Source organism: Nerophis ophidion, linkage group LG11 (assembly GCF_033978795.1).
Source record: "Nerophis ophidion isolate RoL-2023_Sa linkage group LG11, RoL_Noph_v1.0, whole genome shotgun sequence".
Classification (NCBI taxonomy): domain Eukaryota; kingdom Metazoa; phylum Chordata; class Actinopteri; order Syngnathiformes; family Syngnathidae; genus Nerophis; species Nerophis ophidion.
This window is the reverse complement of record NC_084621.1, coordinates 20,194,383-20,206,840: the sequence shown is the minus strand read 5'-3', so window position 1 is coordinate 20,206,840 and position 12,458 is coordinate 20,194,383. Positions and strand designations below refer to the sequence as shown.

The 12,458-nt window shown below is 35.4% G+C and overlaps 1 protein-coding gene across 1 annotated transcript in view; it reads right to left on the bottom strand.

Moving 5' to 3' along the window:
- cacng8b (calcium channel, voltage-dependent, gamma subunit 8b) overlaps window positions 1-12,458 on the bottom strand; it is a 31,584-nt gene that overhangs the window by 4,557 nt on the left and 14,569 nt on the right. Inside the window, exon 4 of the mRNA XM_061915308.1 lies at window positions 779-919. Coding sequence (XP_061771292.1) covers window positions 779-919 — 141 coding nt within the window. The remainder of the gene's footprint in view (window positions 1-778; window positions 920-12,458) is intronic.

Here is a 12,458-nt window from a genome sequence, read left to right as displayed (position 1 = left end):
GTTAACGTATTTTTAAGATGTCACTAAATATCAAAAGCCAAGATTTTTTGGGTTTAAACAAGTAGATTGAGTTAATATGGTGGCATAAAAAGTTAGCATGCTAACATAGAAAAAGTTAGCATGTTTTTAAGATGGCGCTAAATATCAAAAGTCAAGATTTTTTGGGTGTTTAAACAAATATAAGGAGCCAACACTTTAGCATAAAAAGTTAGCATGCTAACATATGACAAGTTAGCATATTTTTAAGATGGCGCTACATATCAAAAGTCAATATTTTTTGGGTGTTTGAACAAATATAAGGAGCCAACATGGTAACATACAAAGTTAGCATGGAAAATTTAACACACTTCTAAGACAAGGCTAAAAATCAAAAGTTAGCATTTTTGGGGTTTACACTGATAAAATGATCTATTATGGTAGCATAAAATGTTAGCATGTGTACATAGGAAAAGTTAGCGTACTTCTAAGATGGCGCTAAGTATAAAAAAATTGCATATTTTTGAGATGGCGCTACATATCAAAAGCCAAGATTTTTGGGGGATTTAAACAAAAAAAAATAGCCAACATGGTAGCATAAAAAGTTAGGAGGATAACGTAAAAAATTCTGGGTAATCGGGGATATTTGTGATATTGATATTTCTATGACTTTGGAAATGTTTGATCGAATATATATATATATATATATTTTATAGATATGTTGATCATGTTGATATCGTTTTACTGCCCAGCCCTATTTGAAGCATCCACAGCGTTGTGGACACTTTCCCCGCTCCATCACCTGCAGCCACGAAGAGGATGCCGGCTCCCAGGATGATGTTGCGCTTGCTCTTGTAGAAGCGACTGGCGGCGATGCAAACTCCTCCCAGCAGCAGCAGGATGGCGCTGAGGATGGGGAAGATGTTGGACGCTCTCACCACGCCTGCCAGCACACAAACAACATGGAGGAGACAAGTTAGCATTCTAGGGATGGAAAATAATTGACATTGAAACAACGTTGCAACATAGTTGTATTTGTAAATTGAAACTATGTTGGATCCACGTTGGTTGGGAAATGACCACATTCCAACGGTCAAATCAACGTCACAACCTGACATTGAATAAATGTTGTCAAAAAGTATGTTGTTTCAACGATGTGTTTGAGTTGTAGAATATTGGTTGGGAAATGACCACATTTCAACGATCAAATCAACGTCAGAACCCGACTTTGATTAAACGTCAAAAAGCATGTTGTTTCAACATTGTATTTGTACTGGAAAATGACCAAATTTCAATGGTTAAATCAACATCAGAACCCAACATTGATTAAAGGTTGTCAAAAAGCATGTTGTTCAAATGTTGTATTTGTGTTGTAAAGTATTGGTTGGAATAAACAACCAAATTTCAATGGTCAAGTCAACGTCAGAACCCAAAATTGATTAAACGTGGTCAAAAAGCATGTTTTTTCAATGTTGTATTTGTGTTGTAGAATATTGGTCGGGAAATTACCAATTTTCAACGGTCAAATCAACATCAGAACCCGAAATTGACTAAACTTTGTCAGAAAATGTTATTTCAACTATATGTTTGTGTTGTATAATATTGGTTGGGAAATGACCAAATTTCAATGGTCAAATCAATGTCAGAACCTGACATTGAATAAACGTGGTCAAAATGCATGTTGTTTCAACGTTGTATTTGTGTTGCAGAGTATTGGTTGAAAAAAACAACCAAATTTCAACGGTCAAGCCGACGTCAGAACCCGACATTGAATAAACGTTGTCAAAAGGCATGTTGTTTCAACGTTGTATTTTTGTTGTAAAATTACCAAATTTCAATGGTCCAATCAACGTCAGAAGCCAACATTGACTAAAGGTCGTCAGAAATCATGTTGTTTCAATTTTGTCTGTGTGTTGTAGAATATTGGTTGGGAAATGACCAAATTTCAATGGTCAAATCGACATCAGAACACAACATTTATTAAACGTCAAAAAGCATGTTGTTTCAATGTTGTATGTGTGTTGTAGAATATTTGTCAGGAAATGACCAAATTTCAACGGTCAAATCAACATCAGAACCAGATATTGATTAAACGTCGTCAAAAAGCATGTTGTTTCAACTATATGTTTGTGTTGTAGATTTTTGGTTGGGAAATGACCAAAATTCAATGGTCACATCAACGTCAGAAACTGACATTGATTAAACGTCGTCAAAAAGCATGTTGTTTCAACGTTGTGTTTGAGTTGTAGAATATTGGTTGGGAAATGACCAAATTTCAATGGTCAAATCAACGTCAGAACCAAACATTGATTATACGTCATCAGAACCCAACATTGATTAAAGGTCATCAAAAAAGCATGTTGTTTCAATGTTGTATTTGTGTTGCAGAGTATTGGTTGGAAAAAACAACTAAATTTCAACGGTCAAGTCGACGTCAGAAGCCGACATTGATTATAGGTCGTCAGAAAGCATGTTTTTTCAATTTTGTCTGTGTGTTGTAGAATATTGGTTGGGAAATGACCAAATTTCAATGGTCATACCAATGTCAGAACCCAACATTGACTAAAGGTTGTCAAAAAGCATGTTATTTCAAGTATATGTTTGTGTTGTAGAATATTGGTTGGGAAATGACTAAATTTCAATGGTCAAATCAACGTCAGAAGCCGACATTGATTAAACGTCGTCAAAAAGCACGTTGTTTCAACGTTGTATTCGTGTTGTCGAATATAGGTTGGGAAATTACATAATTTCAATAGTCAAATCGACGTCAGAACCCGACATTTATTAAACGTCAAAAAGCGTTTTGTATTAATGTTGTATGTGTGTTGTAGAATATTGGTCTGGAAATGACCAAATTTCAACGGTCAAATCAACATCAGAAACCAACATTGTCTAAACGTTGTCAGAAAATATGTTGTTTCAACCATATGTTTGTGTTGTAGAATATTGGTTGGGAAATTACCAAAATTCAATGGTCACATCAACGTCAGAACCTGACATTGATTAAACGTCGTCAAAAAGCATGTTTTTTTAACGTTGTATTTGTATTGTAGAATATTAGTTGGGAAATGACCATTTCAATGGTCAAATCGACGTCAGAAACTGACATTGATTAAACGTCATCAAAAAGAATGTTGTTTCAATGTTGTGTTAGGGTTGTAGAATATTGGTTGGGAAATGACCAAATTTCAATGGTCAAATCAACGTCAGAACCAAACATTGATTATACGTCATCAGAACCCAAATTTGATTAAAGGTCGTCAAAAAAGCATGTTATTTCAATGTTGTATTTGTGTTGCAGAGTATTGGTTGGAAAAAACAACCAAATTTCAACGGTCAAATCGACGTCAGAACCCGACATTGACTAAACGTCGTCAGAAAGCATGTTGTTTCAAATATATATTTGTGTTGTAGAATATTGGTTGGGAAATGACCAAATTTCAATGGTCAAATCAACGTCAGAACCAAACATTGATTCTACGTCATCAGAACCCAACATTGATTAAAAGTCATTAAAAAAGCATGTTGTTTCAACGTTGTATTTGTGTTGCAGAGTATTGGTTGGAAAAAACAACTAAATTTCAATGGTCAAATCGACGTCAGAACCTGACATTGATTAAAGGTCATCAGAAAGCATGTTGTTTCAATTTTGTCTGTGTGTTGTACAATATTGGTTGGGAAATTACAAAAGTTCAATGGTCAAACCAATGTCAGAAGCCGATATTGACTAAACGTCGTCAAAAAGCATGTTATTTCAACTATATGTTTGTGTTGTAGAATATTGGTTGGGAAATGACTACATTTCAACTGTCAAATTGACGTTACAACCCAACATTGACTAAAGGTTGTCAAAAAGCATGTTGTTTCGACAGGTTGTAGAATATTGGTTGGGAAATTACCAAATATCAATGGTTGAATCAACGTCAAAATCCAACATTGATTAAACGTCATCAAAAAGCACGTTGTTTCAACATTGTATTCGTGTTGTCGAATAATGGTTGGGAAATTACCTAATTTCAATGGTCAAATCGACGTCAGTACCCGACATTAAATAAACGTTGTCAAAAGGCATGTTGTTTCAACGTTGTATTTGTGTTGTAAAAGGACCAAATTTCAATGGTTAAATCAACGTCAGAACCTTACATTGATTAAAGGTCGTCAGAAATCATGTTGTTTCAATTTTGTCTGTGTGTTGTTGAATATTGGTTGGGAAATTACCACATTTCAATGGTCAAATCAATGTCAGAAGCCGACATTGATTAAACGTCGTCAAAAAGCACGTTGTTTTAACGTTGTATTTGTGTTGTCGAATATTGGTTGGGAAACTACTTAAATTCAATGGTCAAATCGACGCCAATACCCGACATTTATTAAATGTCAAAAAGCATGTTGTTTCAATGTTGTATGTGTGTTGTAGAATATTGGTCAGGAAATGACCAAATTTCAACGGTCAAATCAACATCAGAACCAAACATTGACTAAACGTTGTTAGAAAATATGTTGTTTCAACTATATGTTTGTGTTGTAGAATATTGGTTGGGAAATGACCAAATTTCAATGGTCACATCAACGTCAGAACCTGACATGGATTAAACGTTGTCAAAAAGCATATTGTTTCAACGTTGTATTTGTATTGTAGAATAATAGTTGGGAAATTACCAAATTTCAACGGTCAAATCGACGTCAGAAACTGACATTGATTAAACGTCATCAAAAAGAATGCTGTTTCAACGTTGTGTTTGAGTTGTAGAATATTGGTTGGGAAATGACCAAATTTCAATGGTCAAATCAACGTCAGAACCAAACATTGATTATACGTCATCAGAACCCAACATTGATTAAAGGTCATCAAAAAAGCATGTTGTTTCAATGTAGTATTTGTGTTGCAGAGTATTGGTTGGAAAAAACAACCAAATTTCAACGGTAAAATCGACGTCAGAACCCGGCATTGATTAAAGATCGTCAGAAAGCATGTTGTTTCAATTTTGTCTGTGTGTTGTAGAATGTTGGTTGGGAAATGACCAAATTTCAATGGTTAAATCAATGTCAGAAGCCGACATTGACTAAACATCATCAAAAAGCATGTTATACTATCTATATGTTTGTGTTGTACAATATTGGTTGGGTAATGACTACATTTCAACTGTCAAATCGACGTTACAACCCAACATTGACTAAAGGTTGTCAAAAAGCATGTTGTTTCAACAGGTTGTAGAATATTGGTTGGGAAATGACTAAATATCAATGGTTGAATCAACGGCAGAATCCAACATTGATTAAACGTCATCAAAAAGCATGTTGTTTCAACGTTGTATTCGTGTTGTCGAATATTGGTTGGGAAATTACCTAATTTCAATGGTCAAATCGACGTTGTCAAAAGGCATGTTGTTTCAACGTTGTATTTGTATTGTAAAATGTCCAAATTGCAATGGTCAAATCAACATCAGAACCCGACATTGACTAAACGTCGTCAGAAAGCGTGTTGTTTCAACTCTATGTTTGTGTTGTAGAATATTGGTTGGGAAATGACCAAATTGCAATGGTCAAATCAACGTCAGAACCTTACATTGATTATACGTCATCAGAACCCAACATTGATTAAAGGTGATCAAAAAAGCATGTTGTTTCAATGTTGTATTTGTGTTGCAGAGTATTGGTTGGAAAAAACAACCAAATTTCAACGGTCAGATCGACGTCAGAACCCGACATTGAATAAACGTTGTCAAAAGGCATGTTGTTTCAACGTTGTATTTGTGTTGTAAAATGACCAAATTGCAATGGTCAAATCAACGTCAGAACCCGACATTGACGAAACGTCGTCAGAAAGCATGTTGTTTCAACTATATGTTTGTGTTGTAGAATATTGGTTGTGAACATGGCCGGCTCTACGCAGGGGCAAGAGGGGGCAGAGCCCCCTTAAATAAATGTCTTGCCCCCTCAAATCAAAATTTGAGAAAGCAAATTTTAATAAACTCACAAAATTACTACATTAAAAGTTGACAAAATTATCTGCACTAGCGGAAATATCCGCTGAAAAAGTGACACACACGATATAGTAGTGTCGGCTTCCCTCTCATCCCTCCCTCCGCTGTGCGTGTATTCACCATTCCACAGGCTGCGCAGCAGACACACACCCACACACACCCCTCAGCCCTCAGTAAACATCCAATCACTGTTGCAGTATGAAAGTAAAAGAAAAGGAAAAGTTGTCTACATTTATCATATACTTGTTAGGATGAGTGTATTTGACTAGTCTTATCTGTCATAAACAGGTTTGTCGTCGCGGACTTTCGGTGCTACGGAGTTCCTTTTTTTTTTTTTTTTTTTTTACAACTTGACGAGAGTGGTGACAGCGGAGGCTCTGAGCAGAAGTGGTTTGGAAGGCAGAGAGCGTCCAGTGTCCCTGTAACAAGCTACAAGTCATTTATGATGCTGTTAATGACGGTAAAAATGAAACATAAGGTATATATCCTGCTTAGCAGTCCTCCTCTGCTGTCCTCTGTTCAGAGCGGAGTCCCTAGCAAGGGCCGTTTTACTTAGCAACGGTCTGGCAATCGACTGCTGGAATTCTTTTTCTGTTGTTTTTCTTGTAATTCTACATAGTCAACCTTTAATGTTTCAATCTACATTTTGCAATAAACAAATTATAAGTTTCATTTGATATGACCAAGACACCTAAAAACAAAAACACTGCCGTTTTCATCAATTTACAAGCAAGTGGGCAACACACATACATTGGAGTGAATGAATTTTGTGCCCAGATGAGTGCCCACGTTCTGTTTTATAAATAAGTTTGAGATTCTTTTTTATCATTATTCGTCAGACTACCTTTCAGTTTTGTAAATATTGACTGTAGTGTGTGAAGTCCTACTTTGGGTCAAAATTTATTTGAGAGTTAGGCCATCCAGTTAGGGTAAATGTTATGTTGTTGGTTGATAAAATCTGGATGAAGGATGTTTTATTTTATTTTATTCATTTATTTTTATTTTTATTTTTCAGTTTCCCCCCCTGAGGGATTGCCACCTTATTGTGGTCAGGGGGTTTGCGGGCCTCAGTGACCGTAAGAGCTATACCAGCAGGAGCTTAGTTTTCAGGTGGCACACCCAAGTTGGACAGGTCTGAAGGTAGAGGCCTGACAAAGTGCAATCCACTACTCCAGGTTGGGGTTGGACACATAGCTAAAGACCCATTTCAATGAAGAAAGCATCGTTACTATAAGCACAGAAAAAAAAGTGCTGGAGCATGATGTGTACACATGATGCCCCCTTCACATTTCTGACTGCCCCCTCTTAAAAGCATGCCAAAAACCGCCCCTGGTTGGGAAATGACCAAATTTCAATGGTCAAATCAACGTCAGAACCTGACATTGATTACAAGTCGTCAAAAAGCATGTTGTTTCAATTATATGTTTGTGTTGTAGAATATTGGTTGGGAAATGACTAAATTTCAATGGTCAAATCAACGTCAAACGTCGACATTGATTAAACATTGTCAGAAAGCATGTTGTTTCAACGTTGTATTTGTGTTGCAGAGTATTGGTTGGAAAAAACAACCACATTTCAACGGTCAAGTCGACGTCAGAACCCGACATTGAATAAACGTTGTCAAAAGCCATGTTGTTTCAACGTTGTATTTGTGTTGTAAAATGACCAAATTTCAATGGTCCAATCAACGTCAGAAGTCAACATTGATTAAAGGTCGTCAAAAAGCATTTTGTTTTAACGTTGTATTTGTGTTGTAGAATATTAGTTGGAAAATAACCACATTTTAATGGTCAGATCAAAGTCAGAAGCCGACATTGATTAAACGTCGTCAAAAAGTATGTTGTTTCAACGTTGTATTTGTGTTGTTGAATATTGGTTGGGAAATTACCTAATTTCAGTGGTCGAATCGACGTCAGAACCAGACATTTATTAAACGTCAAAAAGCATGTTGTTTCAACGTTGTATGTGTGTTGTAGAATATTGGTCAGGAAATGACCAAATTTCAATGGTCAAATCAACACCAGAACCCAACATTGACTAAACGTCATCAGAAAGCATGTTGTATCAACTATATGTTTGTGTTGTAGAATATTTGTTGGGAAATTACCAAAATTCAAAGGTCACATCAACGTCAGAACCTCACATTGATTAAACGTCGTCAAAAAGCATGTTGTTTCATTCAACGTTGTGTTTGAGTTGTAGAATATTGGTTGGGAAATGACCAGATTTCAATGGTCAAATCAACGTCAGAACCAAACATTGATTATAGGTCATCAGAACCCAACATTAATTGAAGATAATCAAAATAGCATGTGTTTTCAATGTTGTATTTGTGTTGCAGAGTATTGGTTGGAAAAAACAACTAAATTTCAACGGTCAAATCGACGTCAGAACCCGACATTGATTAAAGGTCGTCAGAAAGCATGTTGTTTCAATTTTGTCTGTGTGTTGTAGAATATTGGTTGGGAAATGACCAAATTTCAATGGTCAAACCAATGTCAGAACCCAACATTGACTAAAGGTTGTCAAAAATCATGTTATTTCAAGTATATGTTTGTGTTGTAGAATATTGGTTGGGAAATGACTAAATTTCAGTGGTCAAATCAACGTCAGAAGCCGACATTGATTAAACGTCGTCAAAAAGCACGTTGTTTCAACGTTGTATTCGTGTTGTCGAATATAGGTTGGGAAATTACATAATTTCAATAGTCAAATCGACGTCAGAACCCGACATTTATTAAACGTGGTCAAAAAGCATGTTGTTTCAACGTTGTATTTGTATTGTATATTATCAGTTGGGAAATGACCAAATTTTAATGGTCAAATCGACCTCAGAAACTGACATTGATTAAACGTCATTAAAAGCATGTTGTTTCAACGTTGTGTTTGAGTTGTAGAATATTGGTTGGGAAATGACCAAATTTCAATGGTCAAATCAACGTCAGAACCAAACATTGATTAAAGGTCATCAAAAAAGCATGTTGTTTCAATTTTGTATTTGTGTTGCAGAGTATTGGTTGGAAAAAACAACTAAATTTCAACGATCAAATCGACGTCAGAACCCGACATTGATTAAAGGTCGTCAGAAAGCTTGTTGTTTCAACTATATGTTTGTGTTGTATAATATTGGTTGGGAAATGACCAAATTTCAACTGTCAAATCGACGTCACAACCCAACATTGACTAAAGGTTGTCAAAAAGCATGTTGTTTCAACAGGTTGTAGAATATTGGTTGGGAAATGACCAAATAACAATGGTCAAATCGACGTCAGTACCCGACATTGAATAAACGTTGTCAAAAGGCATGTTGTTTTAACGTTGTATTTGTGTTGTAAAAGGACCAGATTTCAATGGTCAAATCAACGTCAGAACCCGACAGTGACTAAACGTCGTCAGAAAGCTTGTTGTTTCAACTATATGTTTGTGTTGTAGAATATTGGTTGGGAAATGACCAAATTTCAATGGTCAAATCAATGTCAGAACCTTACATTGATTAAAGGTCGTCAGAAATCATATTGTTTTAAATTTGTCTGTGTGTTGTAGAATATTGGTTGGGAAATGACCTAATTTCAACGGTCAAATCGACGTCAGAACCCGACATTTATTAAACGTCAAAAAGCATGTGGTTTCAATGTTGTATGTGTGTTGTACAATATTGGTCAGGAAATGACCAAATTTCAACGGTCAAATCAACATCAGAACCCGACATTGACCAAACGTTGTCAGAAAATATGTTCTTTTAACAATATGTTTGTGTTGTAGAATATTGGTTGGGAAATGACCAAAATTCAATGGTCACATCAACGTCAGAACCTGACATTGATCAAACATCGTCAAAAAGCATGTTGTTTCAACGTTGTATTTGTATTGTAGAATATTAGTTGGGAAATAACCAAATTTCAATGGTCAAATCGACGTCAGAAACTGACATTGATTAAACGTCATCAAAAAGCATATTGTTTCAACGTTGTGTTTGAGTTATAGAATATTGGTTGGGAAATGACCAAATTTCGATGGTCAAATCAACGCCAGAACCCAACATTGATTAAAGGTCATCAAAAAAGCATGTTGTTTCAATGTTGTATTTGTGTTGCAGAGTATTGGTTGGAAAAAACAACTAAATTTCAACGGTCAAATCGACGTCAGAACCTGACATTGATTAAAGGTCGTCATAAAGCATGTTGTTTCAATTTTGTCTGTTGTAGAATATTGTTTGGGAAATGACCAAATTTCAATGGTCAAATCAATGTCAGAAGCCGACATTGACTAAACGTCATCAAAAAGCATGTTATTTCAACTGTATGTTTGTGTTGTAGAATATTGGTTGGGAAATTACTTAATTTCAATGGTCAAATCGAAGTTGTCAAAAGGCATGTTGTTTCAACGTTGTATTTGTGTTGTAAAATGACCAAATTGCAATGGTCAAATCAACATCAGAACCCGACATTGACTACACGTCGTCAGAAAGCATGTTGTTTCAACTATATGTTTGGGTTGTAGAATATTAGTTGGGAAATGACCAAATTTCAATGGTCAAATCAACGTCAGAACCAAACATTGATTAGACGTCATCAGAACCCAACATTGATTAAAGGTCATCAAAAAAGCATGTTGTTTCAATGTTGTGTTTGTGTTGCAGAGTATTGGTTGGAAAAAACAACTAAATTTCAACGGTCAAATCGACGTCAGAACTTGACATTGATTAAAGGTCGTCAGAAAGCATGTTGTTCCAATTTTGTCTGTGTGTTGTAGAGTATTGGTTGGGAAATTAACAAATTTCAATGGACAAATCAATGTCAGAAGCCGACATTGACTAAACGTCATCAAAAAGCATGTTATTTCAACTATATGTTTGTGTTGTAGAATATTGGTTGGGAAATTACCAAATTTCAACTGTCCAATTGACGTCACAACCCAACATTGACTAAAGGTTGTCAAAAAGCATGTTGTTTCGACAGGTTGTAGAATATTGGTTGGGAAATGACCAAATATCAATGGTTGAATCAACGTCAAAATCCAACATTGATTAAACGTCATCAAAAAGCATGTTGTTTCAACGTTGTATTCGTGTTGTCGAATATTGGTTGGGAAATTACCTAATTTCAATGGTCAAATCGACGTCACAACCTGACATTGATTAAACATCAAAGAGCGTGTTGTTTCAACGTTGTATTTGTGTTGGGGAATAATGGTTAGAACAAATGACCAAATTTCAATGGTTAAACCAACGTCACAACCCGACATTGATTAAAGGTTGTCAAAAAGCATGTTGTTTCAATGTTATGTTTGAGTTGTAGAATATTTAATTTAATATAATAATTGAATATAATTTCCAGGATGAGTAGAATGTGTTGAAGGTGGAATGGTTTGAATAGGTTGAAAAACGTGGAAAAGGTGGAAGTTTGAAAAATCTCCAACTCATTTTAAATGTAAAAATGTCCCAGAAAACCTGGAATTCTGGGAGTTTTTGGAATTTGTTCAGGGAAAAGCCCGAATAGGCTGAACAGTTTGAAGTTGGAATGCTTTTTATCGGATGACAAAATGTGGGAGTTGTGGAACTGTGAAGAATCCCATTGATTTCAATGGGAATTTCATGGAAATTTGGGAAAAGCGGAAATTTTTTTGGAAAATGGTAAAAAACTTGAATGGTCTGAAAGAGTTGAAATGGATGTTTTTCCAATCGGTTGAGAGCTGTTGAAGTAGTAACATGTAGAATTTAGAAATTGTATTAAAGAATTCCTGGAATTTCAGGAAAACCGGCAATTTATTTAGTTCAAAAAACAACTTTGTATTTTGTCCTGATTAAGAGGAATGTTTTGACGGTGGAACGGTGGAAGTGGGTTAAAAAAATGTGGAAAGTGTAGTCGCCCGAAAAAAAGGTGGAAATAGGATTTGTGGTAAATCCTGGAATTTTTTTTAACTTGGAAAAAGGTGGTTTGAAATTCCGGGATGGTGGAATGTTTTGAATAGGTTGAAAAATGTGGGAATGATGGAAATTTGAAAAATAGCCAATTTATTTTGAATGGGAAAAATGTCCCGGAAAACCTGCAATTCTGGGAAATATGGGAATTTTTTTGCACTTGGAAAAAAGGCAGTTTAAATTTCCAGGATGATGAAATGGTGGAATGGTTCAAATCGGTTGAAAAATGTGGAAATGGTGGCAGTTTGAATAGAAAAAAATGTCCCGGAAAACCTGGAATTCAGGGAAATCTGGGAATTTTTGGAATTTGTCATGAGAAAGCCCGCCATTCCCGCAAAGGCTGAACAGTTTGAAGTTGGAACGCTTTGAATTGGCTGAAAAATGTGGAAGGTAGAGCGAGCCAAAGCCTGGTAAAGAAAGAAGAAAAAGTTGAATAATAAATGGACTAATTTTGGTGTAGAAAAGCATGTGTATATGTATATATATATATATATATATATATATATATATATATATATATATATACATACATATATATATATATATAAAAAAAAATCGCATTTTTTTCCTTTAAAATA